Source organism: Coregonus lavaretus (genome assembly GCF_964263955.1).
Source record: "Coregonus lavaretus genome assembly, chromosome: 6".
NCBI classification, from domain to species: Eukaryota; Metazoa; Chordata; class Actinopteri; order Salmoniformes; family Salmonidae; genus Coregonus; species Coregonus lavaretus.
The window spans coordinates 8,438,302-8,459,366 of NC_139993.1; the positions used below are offsets into that span (position 1 = coordinate 8,438,302).

Below are 21,065 nucleotides of genomic sequence, written 5' to 3' on the forward strand. Positions count from 1 at the left end.
CTACCTCTGGCGAGCACATGGAGGGCTGTGCGGCCCCCCAAAGAAATGCCACCCCACACCATGACTGACACACCGCCAAACCGGTCATGCTGGAGGATGTTGCAGGCAGCAGAACGTTCTCCACGGCGTCTCCAGACTCTGTCACATGTGCTCAGTGTGAACCTGCTTTCATCTGTGAAGAGCACAGGGCGCCAGTGGCGAATTTGCCAATCTTGGTGTTCTCTGGCAAATGCCAAACGTCCTGCACGGTGTTGGGCTGTAAGCACAACCCCCACCTGTGGACGTTGGGCCCTCATACCACCCTCATGGAGTCTGTTTCTGACCGTTTGAGCAGACACATGCACATTTGTGGCCTGCTGGAGGTCATTTTGCAGGGCTCTGGCAGTGCTCCTCCTGCTCCTCCTTGCACAAAGGCGGAGGTAGCAGTCCTGCTGCTGGGTTGTTGCCCTCCTATGGCCTCCTCCACATCTCCTGAAGTACTGGCCGGTCTCCTGGTAGCGCCTCCATGCTCTGGACACTACGCTGACAGACACAGCAAACCTTCTTGCCACAGCTCGCATTGATGTGCCATCCTGGATGAGCTGCACTACCTGAGCCACTTGTGTGGGTTGTAGACTCCGTCTCATGCTACCACTAGAGTGAAAGCACCGCCAGCATTCAAAAGTGACCAAAACATCATCCAGGAAGCATAGGAACTGAGAAGTGGTCTGTGGTCACCACCTGCAAAACCAGTCCTTTATTGGGGGGTGTCTTGCTAATTGCCTATAATTTCCACCTGTTGTCTATTCCATTTACACAACAGCATGTGAAATGTATTGTCAATCAGTGTTGCTTCCTAAGTGGACAGTTTGATTTCACATAAGTGTGATTGACTTGGAGTTACATTGTGTTGTTTAAGTGTTCCCAAAATTTTTTTTAGCAGTGTATAAAACAACAATTAACAATGGAGGGTGAACTATCCTAATCCTAATCTTGTTCAAAACCTTAGAAAGTCTGTCAATTGATTCGAATTGACCCTGTCCAGGCTGCTGAAATAGTGGAACTTTGTTAAAGAACCTTCAAAAGTGTAGCCCGAAGTTTCATTGCTGTTTAATTTGGGGATGTGGCTTTTGATACAGTGGCAGAGTTGAAATATGGCAATTTACTTTGTCTTTATAATTATGGTACTAACTACAATTATTTAATTAGACTATTGGAGATATTATGCACCACACCAGATTTGTTTGTGCATCAAAATCATGATGTCTCTCAATGAATGTATGGTGATCCGTGGTGATATAGCCTACAGTGAGTGAGTAATACATGAACATGCATGGATGTACATAAAGTGAACACATGAACAGTCATGTAAAAATGTATTCAAATAGCAAATATAGGGCTCCAGCCCTATATATCTGATACAGTGCATTATGAGTATTATTATATACAGTATAACTCAAATTAGAAGTCAACCAAAGGTGTTTAAATAGCTAATAAATACTGACAACTAGCAAAAGTGCTTCACTTTAGTGCTATACTATAAACAAAGATGTAAATGCAAATGAACATCTTAATGACCCCACTTTATTCAGTGTAATGAAGGAACAATTGTATCACTGATTTAGGAATTCTTTAAAGGGTATCTATATTTTCCTGGAATGTAGCCTACCATATATTAATGTATAACCAAAAATATATACAAGTTTGTGATTATTAACCATAATCACATATAAAAACAGTATAAAGGTATAAAACAAATCAATAAGTGCTTAAGACATAATTATAAAAGAAAATCTAAAGAGTTCACTCATATCTCTTTACAGCATTGCATCTATCTCTCCAGCTCTGCTTCCAGAATCTCGCCCCAAGTCTCGACATCCAATGAGCACATGTTCCTGTGCAGTAGTTCATCAGCAGAACGAATGTTGCTGTATCGTCCCCTTAACCATTCGCTCTTCAGAAAGCCTCTCCTGTAGTTCCGCACCAGGGTGACCTAATATGAAATAATTAAGTAATGACAAAGGCATGTGTTATTGATATAAATGACACTCATCCAAATAGCATTATTGTGTTAATGTTTCGTAAGGGGGGACGTGATGTCTATGATACGTCTATGATATTTGCGATCTGGCAATGATGTTGTAGGCAGGCATTCCAGTAGTCTAGCATAATTGAGGTGAAGATATTTTAAAACCAACAGTCCCACCTTCCATGACAGTCCATTCTGTATGTCCCCATCAATCTCCTGTTGACAGAAAGCTTGCACAGTCAGGCAGTGATTCCTCCAGAGGTGGTCGCTGTCTTCAATGATGTGGTGCCACAGTTTGCAGGTCAACAATGCACTACATAAGCTGTCAATGTCCAGTTCGCTGAAAATCTTCAAGCTCATTTCCGTGGGCAGCATTTCGGCAAAGTTGTGTGGGCATGTCTCTGTGGCAGAGGTCGAAGTGGGCCTTCTTTCAGAGACAAAATAGGCATTGGAGTTCCTTTTGGAGACATACATGCTGCATAGTTCTGTGTCCCACACTTTGATTTAACAGTGGCCCTGTGAAATAGTTTTATAATGAGCAAGTGGTGTTGCTGAGAGGGAAAGGTGCAGCAAAAACAATGATTATAAAGGCTATACCTAGCTACCTGTTCAATTAATTCAGGTCTAAATGCCTAGTGCTCAGGGTTGTTTCTGTACAGGACCATATATGGGTCTAGGTCAATGCAATAGACTAGCTCTGGGGCTTGCTTGCCATGGTTTTGTTAGCCATTTAACGTTAGCTAGCTAGGACACGTCGACTTCATGGCTTACAACTAGAAGCACTTGCCACTCTTATTCTTGGTTAGAATGCAAAGTAGCAAGTAAGCTATCTAGCTAGCAACATTAATGATTTGTGTAAATTAACTGACCACCAACATTTGCATTAAGCATGCTGCCAGCTAATACCACACCGGGTGCGTGAAACGAGCGCAGCTAGCAAGCTACTTATACTTGAGATAGCTAGTCAGGCCCGACTCGATTGCACTCGGCGTGGTGTAACGTTTGGCTGATATTTTGTCAATTTCGTTGTGTCAAATACATTGTAAAGCTTTATTAGACGAGATATGAACATTGCATTCCCGTATGTTACGTTTGATCCCGGAGCTCCGAGGCATGCATAAAAATCTCTAAGCAGTGTACTTCAAAGCAGTGTGCCGATGCATCAATCGCTTTATCAGAAGTTCGTGATCAATGATGTTTATTTAGTCTAACAACCACCTGATTGGTTTCGGTTTTATTATAGCTCAGTCAAAGACGGTACAGTATGGTAGGCAGAAACAGCTTCTCCAATAGAAATCCCAGATCACAGAAATGTATTGGTTGCGGGTGGCGGGTTTTTGTGCTCCTTCTTGGAATTTCTCTTAAAAAAAAATATATTTCACTGTGACCTGCTGCTGCTGTGAGTGAGTGAGTGGTGGAGAGCGGGAGGGGTGTATGCGTTGAGAGCACTGGTTGAGAGAGTGCTGGAGCAGAGGCAGCTGAGCCACATGCTGACTAGACCGGGCACACGCAGCCACGTGCACCATAGCACACATGTTGATTTTGTCCATCCACACCAGACGTGATCAGGACACGCAGGTTGAAATATCAAAACCAACTCTGAATCAACTATATTAATTTGGGGACAGGTCGAAATGCATGAAACATTCATGGCAATTTAGCTAGCTAGCTTGCTGTTGCTAGCTAATTTGTCCTGGGATATAAACATTGGGTTGTTATTTTACCTGAAATGCACAAGGTCCTCTACTCCGACAATTAATCTGCAGATAAAAGGGTAAACCTAGTTAGTTTCTAGTAATCTCTCCTCCTTCAGTCTTCTTCTTCTTCTTCTGACTTTATATGACGGTTGGCAACCAACTTTAAGGTGCATTACCACCACCAACTGGACTGGAGTGTGGACCTCAGTTCATCTTTCAATCACCCATGTGGGTGTATGCTCCTAAAAACCAATGAGGAGATGGGAGAGGCGGGACTTGCAGCGCATCAAAAATAGAAGCAAGTTCTATTTTAGCGCCTGGCTACGCAGACGGCTCTTTGACGCACGCGAGCAGTTTGGATGAAATGATTGATTAACATGTATGTTTACATTTCTTTTGCAACGCTCGCGCACGTAACGCGAGCGCTGTGGTCAGCATGTCACGGAGACAGAGCAGCACCCGCACACATCGTGCCAACTTTTTACTAGTTGTAGGTAGGCTATTTAGATTGGTCATTATGGAGACATCCCTTTTTCCATAAAACATATTAACACGCAATAACTGATATAATGGCAACAAAGCATTGGAAAAAACAACTTTAGGCGCACTAGAGCTCTTTAAATAAATTTGCATAGAGGTGGTTTAAAGTAAACTGCATTCTAATGTCGACTTTTCTTTTGGATAACAGTAGCAAACGAAGGGTTTTACTCATGCTCAGTTCTAGGGTCTGGAGCGCTGCACGAGTGGAAATTTGAAATGGAAGTTATGGAACTCCCTCGCGTGCTTGTGTTATGGGGAAAAAGTCCACAATGAAAATTACATTAAATGTGGAGAATGATAGGCTACATTTGCATCAAGTAGGCTATTAATTTAGATGCCTTTGCAGGCTACTGTAGCCTAACATTTGATACAATAAATATATTGAAATGGTGATATCACTGGAGTCATTGCAAATCCATTTCTGCCTCTTGTGTAGCCTACCTGGAGCTGCCAAATTGATTTAATAAATAGCCTACAATAGCCTATAATGTTGTAGCCTTGTGTTATTATGCAATTATTAATGACCATGTTTAGTTAATTAAATTGGAAGTTATCAATTGTGATCATGGTCACAGCTCTATCACAAATGTATCATTCTCCACATCAGAGCCTATAGGCTACCTGCATCTAGCTCAGCAAACCATGGCAAAGTTATAAACCCTGATTTTAGTCAGTAGCCAATTCAAATCTCGAAAATAGGCCATTTATAACGGTTTGTAGTCTTAACATCTGGCACATAATAACGGCACAATTTCCAGAAAATAGCCCAACATTCGTTTTTTGAAGTTCGTCCAAGTGTTTCTTGCACAGAGATTTCGAGATCCTCTGTCCAACTTTTATCACTCAAACTCTCCTGTCGGATGTATCAATAGCTACGCACATGTGCAAACAGGATTTATTTACAATTATAAACTAGGTGGTTTGAGCCCTGAATGCTGATTGGTATATCAGACGTGTACTACAGAAATGACAAAAACTTACTTTTTATGTTCTAATTACGTTGGTAAGCAGTTTATAAGGTACCTCAGGGGTTTGTGGTATATGGCCAATATACCACGGCTAAGGGCTGTTCTTTGTGGTATATGGCCAATATACCACGGCTAAGGGCTATGTCCCGACAACAGCCCTTAGCCGCGGTATATTGTCCATATACCACACCTCCTCGGGCCTTATTGCTTAATCATAGCAGTCAAAACAAGTTAAATCGAAATCCATTGATGGAAAATGTCTTGGGCTAGACATCTTTGCTGAACCTGGCAATCCTGACTCAAAGGCACTCACTCCTTCGATATAAAGTTGTGTTTGACGAAAATTCAAACGTGTCAGTTTGTCGCTTTCACGAGATTGGAGTACTAATATGTTCAACTACATAAAACATTGGCTCAAATCTAGGTTGTGCCTTTCTTTTACATTTCGAGAAAATTAACAACTACGGAATAATTTTTCAATTCTCTCATTGACTAGTGAAACGTTACACAGTGTTGATCAAAGCCTCGCGTAATGAACCTACACAATAGGCAGGAAAGCCTCAATGCTTCACATGAAGCTTCGTTTCCCCATCACTATGCATTCCTGATTGTATTATCTGTTCAGATAAGAGTATGAAAGAACCAATCATTTACCTACCCCAAATAATGTGTCAACCTCCTTCACAGCACACGGTTTAAATATCACTCCTTTCAGTTAAAAATCTTGTTTACTTCTTCTTCTTCTTCTCAGTGGGGTTTATCTGCAGTTGGCATCCAACGTTATGGTGCATTACCGCCACCTACTGTCCTGGAGTGTGGGGCAGAGACAGGGAGAAACTAAATCCTACCTGCCAGCCCCGTTGCTCTTAAAAAAGATAACAAACTATTTGAGACTATATCTAATGACGTTCTACTCAATATACTATTTAAACTAATTTCCTGTATCCCCTTCTCCCTCATACTAGATCTCATCCTCTCTCTTTCCATCTGATACTGGCCACACTGTAGCAATACATGCTCCACGGTCTCTGTTTCCTGACAATAATCACACTTTCCTGTTGGATGCTTTCCTATCACATTTAATGTCTTATTCAACTGGCTGTGTCCCACCCTTAATCTTGTAAAAATAGCCTCCTCTCTTCTGTCCCTTCCTGCCGTCCTTCCCTCCCCTCACCGACTTTCCTCTGTACTTGAAATACTGTATATGCCTTCCCTTATTATCTCTATTCCACTGCTCCTGCCATCTCTGCACCATCACTGTATATGTCAGTCTTTTTGCCTCTGCCTTGCTCATTGGAACTTCAACATCAACTTCCCCACTACTAATTGCTTGTTTAGCCAGTTCATCTTCTGCCTCGTTCCCCTCCACCCCACATGGGCTGGGATTCCAAGTAAATCTTATCTGTATACCCATCTGTTTAATCCTGTCATGGGTTTGTAGTAATCTTGTTTACGTATGACGATGACGTAGTCATAGTTTATGGGCCGGCACATGGGTACATGCTCAACATGAGCAGCGAGAGCTAGGGCGAGTTCGATTTGCATCTCACGGTGCCCCGGATTAGTGGAGTTTTCACTTTAGGGCCAATGGAATGGTCTAAATTAAAATGTGCAAACTCCTCTCAAATGGGGCACAGGACTATGCAAAACGAACTCAAAATAGAAACTCTTTGAGATGAATACATTTGTGTAACATCAAATACACTGACTCAAATACATTCCTATACATTTAACCCAGGTATTTGAAAATACAGTGGCTTGCGAAAGTATTCACTCCCCTTGGCATGTTTCCTATTTTGTTGCCTTACAACCTGGAATTAAAATAGTTTGTATCATTTGATTTACACAACATGCCTACCACTTTGAAGATGCAAAATATTTTTTATTGTGAAACAAACATGAAATAAGACAAAAACACTGAAAACCTGAGCGTGCATAACTATTCACCTCCCCAAAGTCAATACTTTGTAGAGCCACCTTTTGCAGCAATTACAGCTGCAAGTCTCTTGGGGTATGTCTCTATAAGCTTGGCACATCTAGCCACTGGGATTTTTGCCCATTCTTCAAGGCAAAACTGCTCCAGCTCCTTCAAGTTGTTTGGGTTCCGCTGGTGTACAGCAATCTTTAAGTCATACCACAGATTCTCAATTGGATTGAGGACTGGGCTTTGACTAGGCCATTCCAAGACATTTAAATGTTTCCCCTTAAACCACTCGAGTGTTGCTTTAGCAGTATGCTTAGGGTCATTGTCCTGCTGGAAGGTGAACCTCAGTCCCAGTCGCAAATCTCTGGAAGACTGAAACAGGTTTCCCTCAAGAATTTCCCTGTATTTAGCGCCATCCATCATTCCTTAAATTCTGACCAGTTTCCCAGTCCCTGTCGATGAAAAACATCCCCACAGCATGATGCTGCCACCACCATGCTTCACTGTGGGGATGGTGATCTCGGGGTGATGAGAGGTGTTGGGTTTGCGCCAGACATAGCGTTTTTCTTGATGGCCAAAAAGCTCAATTTCAGTCTCATCTGACCAGAGTACCTTCTTCCATATGTTTAGGGAGTCTCCCACATGCCTTTTGGCGAACACCAAACGTGTTTGCTTATTTTTTTCTTTAAGTAATGGCTTTTTTCTGGCCACTCTTCCGTAAAGCCCAGCTCTTTAGAGTGTACGGCTTTAAGTGGTCCTATGGACAGATACTCCAATCTCCGCCGTGGAGCTTTGCAGCTCCTTCAGGGTTATCTTTGGTCTCTTTGTTGCCTCTCTGATTAATGCCCTCCTTGCCTGGTCCGTGAGTTTTGGTGGGCGGCCCTCTCTTGGCAGGTTGGTTGTGGTGCCATATTCTTTCCATTTGTTAATAATGGATTTAATGGTGCTCCGTGGGATATTCAAAGTTTCTGATATTTTTTTATAACCCAACCCTGATCTGTACTTCTCCACAACTTTGTCCCTGACCTGTTTGGAGAGCTCCTTGGTCTTCATGGTGCCGCTTGCTTGGTGGTGCCCCTTGCTTAGTGGTGTTGCAGACTCTGGGGCCTTTCAGAGCAGGTGTATATATACTGAGATCATGTGACACTTAGATTGCACACAGGTGGACTTCATTTATCTAATTATGTGACTTCTGAAGGTAATTGGTTGCACCAGATCTTATTTAGGGGCTTCATAGCAAAGGGGATGAATACATATGCACACACCACTTTTCAGTTATTAATTTTTTAGAATTTTTTGAAATAAGTTATTTTTTAAATTTCACTTCACCAATTTGGACTACTTGTGTATGTCCATTACATGAAATCCAAATAAAAATCCAAAATAGGCAAAACGCCAACGGGGATGAATACTTTTGCAAGGCACTCTGCCCTACTCATGGGGACAGGATTGTTGTCCTGCACATAGTGTGAAAAAGTTTCCTCTATGCACCTTATGCTTTCCAGTGTAGTAGGACTGTACTATCTCCCGACTGTACTATCTCCTGACCCCTCTACAGTGGGAATGTGTCTGCCAGTCCTGTTTACGTGCAGGGCCTTGTCCACCATAAAATACTTTGATCCAGTGAGGGCCAATCTTTACAGACCGTGTTATGGGAGTGATGGGTGCTTCTTCAACATATACAAAACAATCTCCATTGGAGCAGTTTGTGAGTTGACCCTTGTATCTAATCATGAGCCTCATCACCCTCCCCACCATCTTACATCCAGCTTTAGCCAGAAACTCAGTCACAACACTATCATCTGCTGATTTCAGGTAGTTCTTTAATTGTAACTTGTGTTAGGTTCTGAACAAACAGAGTAAAAACTAGACAAAGCTCAAACCAAGTTTATTCACCCCACTAGGTAATTTACATTTAAGTAATTTAGCAGATGCTCTTATCCAGAGCGACTTACAGTTAGTGAGTGCATACATTTTTCATACAGCAGCAAAAGACAAAGACATGGTTACACAAGCACATATATTTATACTCTCCTACTAGGCGGAGTCAACTCCTTGCACATCTAGACAGCCAATATATCTCTGTTGCTAGTCAGGAACTTAATTGGTTCCTCTCACTGGTGTAGTCATGGCCCTGCCTGATGCTAGAACCTTCGTGGGCGTTGAAGTATATGTGTGTGTAATAGGACTGTTCCTTCTCACTCCATCTGATCCTGTGCCGAATTCCTCGCTCCTCCCTACTCCACGGCTGTCCTACCTTATCAGTGACTGAAACCAGACTGTTTCCCTTTGCCTCCCTCCTTAGGAGCCATGATATTTAACAATAACATGCTTGACAGAATGTAAACTTTCTGCACTCCCCCTTGTCTCACTCAGTAACTTTCCATACACCTATGTTCTATCCATCTTCCATGCACCCCAACATATACATTCATTATACATGTAAAGTAATCAATAAGTTCTAGTATGGTAACATGAATAAGTATATTTCAAGCTAGAACCCAACACTTTAATTGAGTTCTGGTCAATGTCTGACTGTTATTCCTCTGATCAGAAGCTTTGTCCTTGCTTCCTTACTGAGAAGATATATACGCCAGAGTGCACATACTCTCTGTACTGACCTCAACTGGTTTGGATGAATTTAATATATGTGACTGTGGTAGCGCTCCTCCTCCTTAATGGGGTTGGCTATGGCCTCCTCCTTTGTCAGGATTTCTCTCTCCATGATAAAAATAGGTAAAACAGTCTCCTTTGGGGTATTTCGTCCCACAACCTTGCTCCAGGTCTACATTTCCTTGACATCAGTTTTTGCATCGCTGGAGATAGCCACAACTGCAGCAGCCTTTTTAATTGTAGTGTTAATGTTTAGAGTAATTTTTTTAACATTGAAATGTATCAAGACTATTCAGCATTATACAGTGAAGATATTGCTTACTCAAGAATTGATGGATGGTTGATCCTCAAATAGATATTTGCTGGATTCAGTGTCCTCCAGCAATTGAAGCTTCTTAGTTGGGCTGAATACTAGACAAAAGGAGATGTCAAAACATAATAAAACAAAATATGGATAAATCTTTCCGGATAAATCCAGACAAGTTACCACAGAGATCATACATCCATCCATATAGATAGCATCAGTCTTCTTCAGATACCAGACATGGCTGCAGTAGTATTATTCTATCACACATTCCAGTAATCAGTTATCTGGATACTGTGTGAGAGAGAGAGATACAAACTTTGATTCCTAAAAGATATGTCAGGAGATTTGGTCAACTCCATCAGATTTGTCTAAAATCCTAAATTAATCAGGAATGAGCAGGGTCAGCTATACCATAAGGACCCCTTATTCATGTCCCCATTACATGTAGTGCAACAAGACCACTCATGGTCTGTAAAGTTCTCTACTTTTGGTAGATTTAAACAAACAATATTGGAATCACCATGGTCACAACCATAAACGGTCAACTCCATCTGCCTGATAGATTAAAATAGAATATGAATTTTGGTAAAAATATGTTACATTTAATTAGGTTTTAGAGTCATAAAGCAACTGAGGAAAAACTAAATAGCAACTGTGTATACCACTCCGTAAAACATAAACTCAGTCAGATTTCTGTCTAACGTCAACTCCATCAGAGTGCTGAAAGAATGGCTATGTTTTTATTGGGATTTTTAAATTAATCATTTTCCATATTTACAAATGTTTGTATTGAACCTTTATTTTTTGAAGGCAAAAATATGTCTGTTTTGTGTATCTGTTGTCAACTCCGTCAGCGGCTTGTCAACTCCGTCATTGATGGCTAACCCCCTTAATATCATTTTTCTTTTCAATATTCTGCAAAAATATTGTAATCACTGTTCTGCAACATACGCTTAAACAATTGAAGTATTTGCTGTTCTAGACCTAACGGATAATGTTTGCTTTATAAATGTTGTTTTATGTTCTAAATCTAGATAAACATGCCAAAATGCTAACGAACAGGGTGGGCATTATGGGCGGGCCTTAGGGTACCTGGCCCACCCTACCATACCTCCTTGCCCGTCAAAATAAAATATTGAAATATTGATCATTAATTTGACTGAGACGCATCAATCTCAGATCATCTCTGTTGTTGTCCCAAAGGCGGGAAGGCAGGCTACAAGCTTAGGTCTGCATAATATGCCCATAAAAATGCATTAGGTTTATTCTGGACAGATTTTGGCGAGAGTGAGCCTTCTCGCTTTGCCTCTTCCTCTCTGCTGAAACTATCACCGGAGAAAGCATCCGAGCGAGCCAAACAGCGCCCCTCTGTCTCAGTATGTGTAGACCATGTATCTGATCCTGTCTGGACAAAAAGAGTATGGCATGTCAATGTAATTGCAAAAAAATACTTAAGTATCAAAAGTAAGAGTATAAACCATTTCAAATTCCTAATATATTAAGCAAACCAGACGGCACCATTTTCTTGTTTTTTATTATTATGGATATCCAGGGGCACACTCCAACACTCCAACATAATTTACAAACAAAGCATGTGTGTAGTAGGGATGGCCATGGATGTTCTCTTGATAAGTGCGTGAATTTGACCATTTTCCTGTTCTGTTAAGCATTCAAAATGTAACGAGTACTTTTGGGTGTATGGAGTAAAAAGTACATTATTTTCTTTAGGAATGTAGTGAAGTAAAAGTAAAAGTTTTCCAAAATATAAATACTACTTAAGTAGTATTTTAAGTATTTTTACTTAAGTACTTTACACCACTGTCATTTAGGCAGGTTACCTTGGCCTTCTTGGGCACAGGGACTATGCATTTAATAGGAGTTTGAACTCCTTGAATAGGAGTTTGAACTCCTTGAAGAAGACTCCACAGGACACAGGAAGCTATTTTACCTTACACAGGGACACAGGTGTTGCACTCAACAAGCCAAAACCCTGCATAGAGGGGCTCAGTAAACGTGGTGTGGAATGTGTGCAGGTGGGTCAGTGTGTCAGAGGAGACACTGTAGAAGGACAGAGTGCCGGCCGGCCAGTCCAGATACACTCCTACTTTGTGGGAGCCGGAGGAGGGGAAAGGTATGTCAGTGGCACTCTTATTGTGGGAGGCAGAGTACATTTTATCAGAGCAGTGCAGACTCCAGGACTTGTCATTGGCTCCAAGCACACCGTCATCATCCCCCCTGTTCCTGTTGATTCCTTTATATGTCATTCCCATGTAAGACTTAAAAGACCACTCTGCTTCCCAGTAACAGCGTCCAGACAGAGCCTCTCTACACAGCACAATTTCCCTTTGTTCAAATCTCTCTGGGTGATTAGGATACGGCTGCTCCTCCAACCATGTCGCCTTTCTGTTCTCCTGAGACAGCGAGAGGAGTCTGTGTGCTGTGTTTGGGTCCAGTGTGAGCTCACAAGCATCTGGTGGGGATCAGGACACAATACGTATTTTACAAATCATCAAGAGGTGTATTTTCCACTTCACTGTGCACCCTCTTACCTGCGAGTGAAACATCAGGGTGTGTCTTATTACTAGCATATGAACAGAAAACACATGGGAGAGAAGCACACACAAAATCCCCAGTTGTAAACTGCAGCAATGTTCATTGAAACGATGACTAATTTACATGCAGCAGTGGATAACATGCCACAAACACTGTATCCTGGAATACAGTTGTAATTCACAGCATAGTGGTGAATTGGATGAGTTCTCTGCAAAGAGCTCACATCTTATTGTTGGGGCTCCTGCAGTGCTCTTGCAGTATGAGAGGTCCTTCGATGCAACATATGATGACAAACCATAAATAACCAATGAAAATCCACAGTCATATCAATAAACGATGTAATGAAAGGTATGAGGTATGTGCTGCATGTAGTCTGATAGTTATAGTTATATCATGATCAAAACGAGAAAGATAGCCATGGCTCTACAGCAATGTGTGTGTTAGGCTACTTTTGTAGTTACTTGACTTGAAATTCTGACTGTGCTACACTGTAAATATAATGTACTGCTTATAACCCATTGAGCTCTGATTTCTGCTTCCATAGAATGAGATCCAACATTTGAGTCAACGTGGAATACACGCTTATTCTTCACGGCAGTCAACACTCACATTTTTTAGGCCCAGGTTTGATCCTGCACTCTCCACCATTTTCCATACTGTAGAGATAGAAAGTAAGAACAGGAATTGATTGAGTGACGCATATATGCGCACGCATGCACAACGCATAACTCAGAATAATGGTATAATTTCTTAATAGGGATTTATACAAACCCTCTACATACTTGAGTTTCTCCAGTTTCAAGTGTGGATCCTCCAGTCCAGCAGAAAGCAGTCTCACTCCGGTGTCTCCTAGGTGATTGTGGCTCAGATCCAGCTCTTTCAGGTGTGAGGGGTTTGACCTCAGAGCTGTGTCGAGAGAAACACAGCCCTCCTCTGTGATCAGGCAGCCTGACAGCCTGTAGAGAGTAGATCAAGATTTCACACACTGCTACCATTTAGTGAATACAGAAAATGGCAGAAGCATATGGTATTTTTGTCTTTCACATGATATTCAACAAATACAGGAATACTGACCTTAGTGTTTCCAGTTTCCAGTGTGGATTCTCCAGTCCAGCAGAGAGTAGCTTTACTCCTGAATCCTGCAGGTCATTGTCACTCATGTCCAGCTCTCTCAGGTAAGAGGAGTTGAGAGCTGAGGCCAACACTTCACAGCATCCTTCTGAGAGGTTACAATGGTTCAGTCTAAATTATGTGTAAAAAAGAAAATCATAACAGGTTTCAACAAAAACACTAACAAGACTGTTTTGCTAGTACAGACTGGGAATCATCCAATAGCATTGAGGAGTTTACCACATCAGTCACAGGCTTCATCAATAAGTGCATAGACGACGTCGTCCCCACAGTGACTATACGAACGTATCCAAACCAAAAACCATGGATTACAGGCAATATCCGTTCTGGGCTAAAGGCTAGAGCTACCGCTTACAAGGAATCGGACCTGGACATGGACGCATACAAGAAAGCCCTCTACGACCTCCGACGAGACATCAAACATGCAAAAGGACAATACAGGAGGAAGGTGGAATCTTATTATACAGGCTCCGACACTCTTCGGATGTGGCAGGGCTTGCAGACGATAACGGATTACAAACCCAGCCGTGAGATGCCCAGTGACACAGAACTCCCAAACGAGCTAAATGCCTTTTATTCTCGCTTCAAGGAAAGCAACACCAGAGTCTTGCATGAAAGCCCCTGTTGTTCCAGATGACTGTGTGATCTCTCTCCGTGGCTGATGAGAGTAAAACTTTTAAACAGGTTAACACTCGCAAGGCCGCCGGGCCAGACGGAATACCAGAGTGCGTTCTCAGAGCATATGCAGACCAGCTGGCAAGTGTCTTCATGGACATTTTCAATCTCTCCTTGTCCCAGTCTGTAATCCCAACGTGTTTCAAGCTGACCACCATTGTCCCTGTTCCCAAGAACTCCAAGTAACCTGCCTAAATGACTATAAGGCTGGTCATGACACACATCAACACCATCATCCCAGACACCCACTCGAATTCGCATACCGCCCCAACAGATCCATAGATGACGCAATCTCAAATGCACTTCACACTGCCCTCTCCCACCTCGACAAGAGGGGAAATAACTATGTGAGAATGCTGTTCATAGACTACAGCTCAGCATTCAACACCATTGTACCCTCCCTGGGACTGAACACCTCACTTTGCAAATGGATCCTGAACTTCCTGACGGGCCGTCCCCAGGTGGTGAGGGTAGGCAACAACACCTCCGCCTCGCTTACCCTCAACACTGGGGCCCCTCAGGGGTGCATGCTTAGTCCTGTCCTGTACTCCCTGTTTACCCATGACTGCGTTGCCATGCACGACTCCAGCACCATCATCAAGTTTGCTGACGACACAACGGTGGTAAGCCTTATCACCAATTGGTGATGAGACAGCCTATAGGGAGGAGGGCAGAGACTTGGCAGTGTGGTGCCAAGACATCAACCTCTCCCTCAACGTCAGTAAGACAAAGGAGCTGATCGTGGACTACAGGAGAAAGAGGGGAGAGCATGCCCCATCCACATCGATGGGGCCGTAGTGGAGTGGGTTGAAAGCTTCAAGTTACTTGGCATCCACATCACTAAGGACTTAACATGGTCCACACACCCCCACACAGTCATGAAGAGGGCACGACAGCGCCTCTTCCCTTTCAGGAGACTGAAATCACCGCTCAGAAAATTCTACAACTGCACCATTAAGAGCATCTTGACTGGCTGCATCACCGCTTGGTATGGCTAATGCACCACCCTTGACCACAAAGCGCTACAGAGGGTATTGCAGATGGCCCAGTACATCACTGGGGCCGAGCTCCCTGCTAATAGGACATCTATATCAGGCGGTGTCAGAGGAAGGCCCGAAAAATTGCCAAAGACTTCAGCCACCCAAGCTACAGTTGAAGTCGGAAGTTTACATACACTTAGGTTGGAGTCATTAAAACTTGTTTTTCAACCACTACACACATTTCTTGTTAACAAGCTATAGTTTTGGCAAGTCGGTTAGGACATGTACTTTGTGCATGACACAAGTAATTTTTCCAACAATTGTTTACAGACAGATTATTTCACTTATAATTCACTGTATCACAATTCCAGTGGGTCAGAAGTTTACATACACTAAGTTGACGGTGCCTTTAAACAGCTTGGAAAATTCCAGAAAATGATGGCATGGCTTTAGAAGCTTCTGATAGGCTAATTGACATCATTTGAGTCAATTGGAGGTGTACCTGTGGATGTATTTCAAGGCCTACCTTCAAACTCAGTGCCTCTTTGCTTGACATCATGGGAAAATCAAAAGAAATCAGCCAAGACCTCAGAAAAATAATTGTAGACCTCCACAAGTCTGGTTCATCCTTGGGAGCAATTTCCAAACGCCTGAAGGTACCACGTTCATTTGTACAAACAATAGTACACAAGTATAAACACCATGGGACCACGCAGCCGTCATACCGCTCAGGAAGGAGACGCGTTCTGTCTCCTAGAGATGAACGTACTTTGGTGCAAAAAGTGCAAATCAATCCCAGAACAACAGCAAAGGACCCTGTGAAGATGCTGGAGGAAACAGGTACAAAAGTACCTATATCCACAGTAAAACAAGTCCTATATCGACATAACCTGAAAGGCCGCTCAGCAAGGAAGAAGCCACTGCTCCAAAACCACCATAAAAAAAGCCAGACTACGGTTTGCAACTGCACATGGGGACAAAGATCGTACTTTTTTGAGAAATATCTTCTGGTCTGGTGAAACAAAAATAGAACTTTTTGGCCATAATGACCATCGTTATGTTTGGAGGAAAAAGGGGAATGCTTGCAAGCCGAAGAACACCATCCCAACCGTGAAGCACGGGGGTGGCAGCATCATGCTGTGGGGATGCTTTGCTGCAGGAGGGACTGGTGCACTTCACAAAATAGATGGCATCATGAGGAAGGAAAATTATGTGGATATATTGAAGCAACATCTCAAGACATCAGTCAGGAAGTTAAAGCTTGGTCGCAAATGGGTCTTCCAAATGGACAATGACCCCAAGCATGCTTCCAAAGTTGTGGCAAAATGGCTTAAGAACAACAAAGTCAAGGTATTGGAGTGGCCATCACAAAGCCCTGACCTCAATCCTATAAAAAATTGGTGGGCAGAACTGAAAAAGCGTGTGCGAGCAAGGAGGCCTACAAACCTGACTCAGTTACACCAGCTATGTCAGGAGGAATGGGCCAAAATTCACCCAACTTATTGTGGGAAGCTTGTGGAAGGCTACCTGAAACGTTTGACCCAAGTTAAACAATTTAAAGGCAATGCTACCAAATACTAATTGAGTATATGTAAACTTCTGACCCACTGGGAATGTGATGAAAGAAATAAAAGCTGAAATAAATCATTCTCTCTACTATTATTCTGACATTTCACATTCTTAAAATAAAGTGGTGATCCTAACTGACCTAAGACAGGGAATTTCTACTAGGATTAAATGTCAGTAATTGTGAAAAACTGAGTTTAAATGTATTTGGCTAAGGTGTATGTAAACGTACGACTTCAACTGTATAGACAGTTCACTCTGGTACCTTCCGGCAAACGGTACCGGACCAACAGGCTCCGAGACAGCTTCTAAGACCCCAAGCCATAAGACTTCTAAATAGCCATGAGACTGCTAAATAGTTAATTAAATGGTGACCCGGACTATCTGCATTGACCCTATCTTGCACTGACTCTATGCACACTCACAAGACTATGTATACACACTATATACACACTCACTCACTCACTCACATACACTACACTGACACTCTCACACAAAATCCACACACATTCACACACTACATACACACACATCACACACACTTTCACACATCATATGCTGCTGCTACTATGTTCTTTATTTTTACTCTCATTATTATCTGTTCTGATGCCTAGACACTTTACCCTGCCTTTATGTACATATCTACGTCACCGCATACCACTGCACATTGATCTGGTACTGGTACTCCCTGTATATAGCTTAATTCTTGTGTATTTTATTCCTCGTTACTATTTTTTACTCTGAATCGTTGGGAAGGGCTTATACGCTAGAATTTCACGGTAAAGTCTATACCGGTTGTATTCGGCGAATGTGACACATTTTATTTTATTTAAATTAATCAAGTCATTTGAGAATAGTAATGAATTAAAAAAATTTGTGTAAAAATAATATTTCTGTCGGATTATTAGTATTTAAATATCCATGTACTTACCTAGCAGTTCTAGAGGCTTTGACCAATGGCAGCAGCTTCAGCAGACCTTCCTCTGATCTGGAGTATTTCTTGAGTTCAAACACATCCAGGTCCTCTTCTGAAGTCAGCAACACAAAGACCAGAGCTGACCACTGGTCAGGTGAGAGTTCTTCTCTGGAGAGTTTTCCTGAGCTCAGCTAGCTTTGGATCTCATCCACAAGAGTATAATCATTCAGTTCATTCAGACAATGGAAAAGATTGATGCACCTCTCTGGAGAGGAATTCTCGCTGATCTTCTTCTTAACGTACTTGACTGTTTCGTCATTGCTCTGTGAACTGCTTCTTGTTTGTGTCAGTAGACCTCGTAAACGATTCTGATTGGACTCCACTGATAGACCAAGAAGGAAACTGAGAAAAAGGTCTAGGTGTCCAGTCTCACTCTGTAAGGCCTTATGCACTGCACACTTGTGGATGGTGATGGCAGGTTTATATCTGAACATGATCTGCAATTGTCTGATGATGGATTGCTGTTTCGCCATTAGATTCACATTGTTGTTGTTGAATATGAGGAACACATATAAAGCAGCAAGAAACTCCTGAATACTCAGATGCACAAAGCAGTACACCTTCTCCTGATACAAACCAAAGTCCTCACTAAATATTTCTGTGCACACTCCTGAGTACACTGAGGCTTCTCTGATATCAATGCCACACTTCTTCAGGTCTGCTGCATAGAAAATCTGATGACCTTTCTCAAGCTGCCGAAAAGCCAATTTTCCTAGTGACAGTATGATCTTTGGATTCCAGTGAGCATCTGTCTCACTTTTCCCATAATACTTCACATTCATCTGTTTAGCCTGGACAACCACAAACTGTGTGTACATTTGAGTTAGGGTCTTTGGCATCTCTCTAATCTCTTCTTCGCCCATTTTCTCTAGAACTGTAGCAGAAATCCAACAGAAGACTGGTATGTGGCACATGATGTAAATGCTCCTTGATGTCTTTATGTGTGAGTGGTCCTCTGTAGCTCAGCTGGTAGAGCGCGGCGCTTGTAACGCCAGGGTAGTGGGTTCGATCCCCGGGACCACCCATACACAAAAATGTATGCACGCATGACTGTAAGTTGCTTTGGATAAAAGCGTCTGCTAAATGGCATATTATTATTATATTATGATTCTGCTGGCCAGGTTCTCATCACTGATTCTCTTCCTGAAGTACTCTTCCTTCTGTGGGTCATTGAACCCTCGTACCTCTGTCACCAGGTCAACATACCTAGGAGGAATTTGATTAGATGCAGCTGGTCGAGAGGTTATCCACAGGCGGACAGAGGGAAGCAGATTCCCCTTGATGAGGTTCGTCAGCAGCACATCAGAGGTTGACTCTGTGACATCATACTTCCAATTCTTGCTCTGGAAGTCTAGAGGCATGCGAAACTCATCCAGACCATCAAGGACAATCAAAACTTTGTACTTGCTCTCACTGTTGTTTCCTGATCCTTTCAATGTCATAAAAAGGCGGTTGAGAAAATATTTTTCAATCCCTTTTGCATCTTCGATACATTCATGAAGAATATCTACCAAACTGTGTTTTTCCCGAGTCATTAAATTCAGCTCCCGAAAAGGGAGTGGAAAGATGAATTGGACATCCTGGTTTGCTTCCCCTTCCAGCCAATCCAGAATGAACTTCTGCACATATACTGTTTTTCCAATTCCAGCAACTCCTTTTGTTAACACAGTTCTGATTTGGTTGTCTTCTACGGGTAAGGTTTTAAAAATGTTATTACATTTGGTCGTTTCCTGGATGCCGTCTCGATCTGTCTCACCTCATGTTCAAGATCGACCTCTCCACTTCCACCCTCTTTGATGTAGAGCTCTGTGTAGATCTCATTGAGCAGTTTTTTAACGCCTTGCTTAGCCACTCCATCAAATACACGTTGACAGTTCTTCCACAGATTAGATTTTAGTTTTTGTTGGCACATCTTAACATACCCATCTGAGAAACCTAGTAATGAATTCAAAATATGAGTTTCAAATTCAATCCAACCACAGTTTAAGACAAGCAAAAAAAACATATTTACCAAAAGCTTTTCAAACAGAAATTATTCAATTATTTCACTTTTATTTTGTGTCTCTTATTATTTTCCATCTTCTGTAGAGTTTACAGCAGGGTTTGCTGGGGCAATAACAAGGCCTTCAGTCTCAAGGCTGTTGGCTGGAGAAGCAGCCTGACTAGTAGATGTTTTCTCTGCTGATTCCTCAACACCAACCTCTCCTAAAACAGAAAGAGTAAGGTTTCTATGTAGCACTCTAACAGTAACATATTCATTATAGATTATCATCGCTGTCGGATGAAAACATGGTAACTATTTTATTTATTTATTATTGAAAGCAGTAATCCCCTCAATGTACTCTGAACATTTCATGACACTAAAACCAAGAAAATGTATTCTAAATAGCTTCTGAAGTTGTATAATTGTATGCTCGTTAATGGGAAAATATGGCAGTTTTTTCCATTTCCAGAAAAGTTTCTGTTTTGTAGATAAGAGGTTTTCATCTGAAGCGAAGTTATGCTGTTGCTCTAAGGTATTTTCTCCTATTAGAAATGACGTTCTGATTACTTAAGGGATAAGATTGTCATCCCGCCCAAACATCTTACATCATAACAATTTGAACTGAATTGTGAAAGAGAAATAGAATAGTAATAAATGTGTACAATAATATAATCAGAATGAAACATGATATGATATTATTCACCAGCACTTGGAGAGTTCACACGGATGTTGATGTTAACTGGACCATCAATATGGCAGCCAGTGAGTGCAGGGGAAATAACATGGCCTCCTGTCTCAGCACTGATGGTGGGATGGACAGAAGCTCCCTGTTGTGAAATGGTGGATGTTCTCCCAGCATTTTCTTCCTTACCACTGGCATCTCATTAGGACAAAGAGGGGAGGGGATTTAACTGGTTAGCACTCTAACATTATAGGACCCTTTTCCTCTAATAAATTAAGTTTGTCAAGAATGTTGTCTGACTATCATCAAAAGACAGATGAATGTTGGCAAACATTTGTTATGATTAACTTTATGAGCAGAAATAATATAAAAATTCTGAATTACCTTTTTTACAGTCTGTCATTAACTTCTCAGCTAGATTGTTGAGTTTCATCTTCCTCAGGATCTCCAGTGAGATATCC

General features: G+C 42.0%; 1 protein-coding gene and 1 pseudogene across 2 annotated transcripts; both read right to left on the reverse strand.

Moving 5' to 3' along the window:
- Positions 1–1,339: 1,339 nt before the first annotated feature.
- Positions 1,340–5,949, reverse strand: LOC311130539 (F-box only protein 48-like). The gene is made up of 3 exons (XM_084163300.1): positions 5,872–5,949; positions 2,186–2,524; positions 1,340–1,972 (listed from the first exon to the last, which is right to left on the reverse strand). The coding sequence occupies exons 2-3, from the start codon at positions 2,480–2,482 to the stop codon at positions 1,811–1,813; spliced, it is 459 nt and encodes a 152-aa protein (XP_084019426.1). The 5' UTR covers positions 2,483–2,524; positions 5,872–5,949; the 3' UTR covers positions 1,340–1,810.
- A 5,661-nt stretch (positions 5,950–11,610) lies between these two features.
- LOC311130677 (NLR family CARD domain-containing protein 3-like) lies at positions 11,611–19,870 on the reverse strand (annotated as a pseudogene). Its single transcript, XR_014615333.1, has 5 exons — positions 17,894–19,870; positions 13,685–13,852; positions 13,393–13,566; positions 13,220–13,266; positions 11,611–12,606 (listed from the first exon to the last, which is right to left on the reverse strand). The product of XR_014615333.1 is annotated as an NLR family CARD domain-containing protein 3-like (transcript).
- Positions 19,871–21,065: the final 1,195 nt, after the last annotated feature.

Bases quoted from the DNA above. Each gene is read 5' to 3' on its own strand.
- LOC311130539 (XM_084163300.1), bottom strand. From the start codon at position 2,482: ATGTATGTCTCCAAAAGGAACTCCAATGCCTATTTTGTCTCTGAAAGA. The intron at 1,973-2,185 runs GTGGGACTGTTG...ATTTCATATTAG, and splicing joins AGAATGGACTGTCATGGAAG to GTCACCCTGGTGCGGAACTA.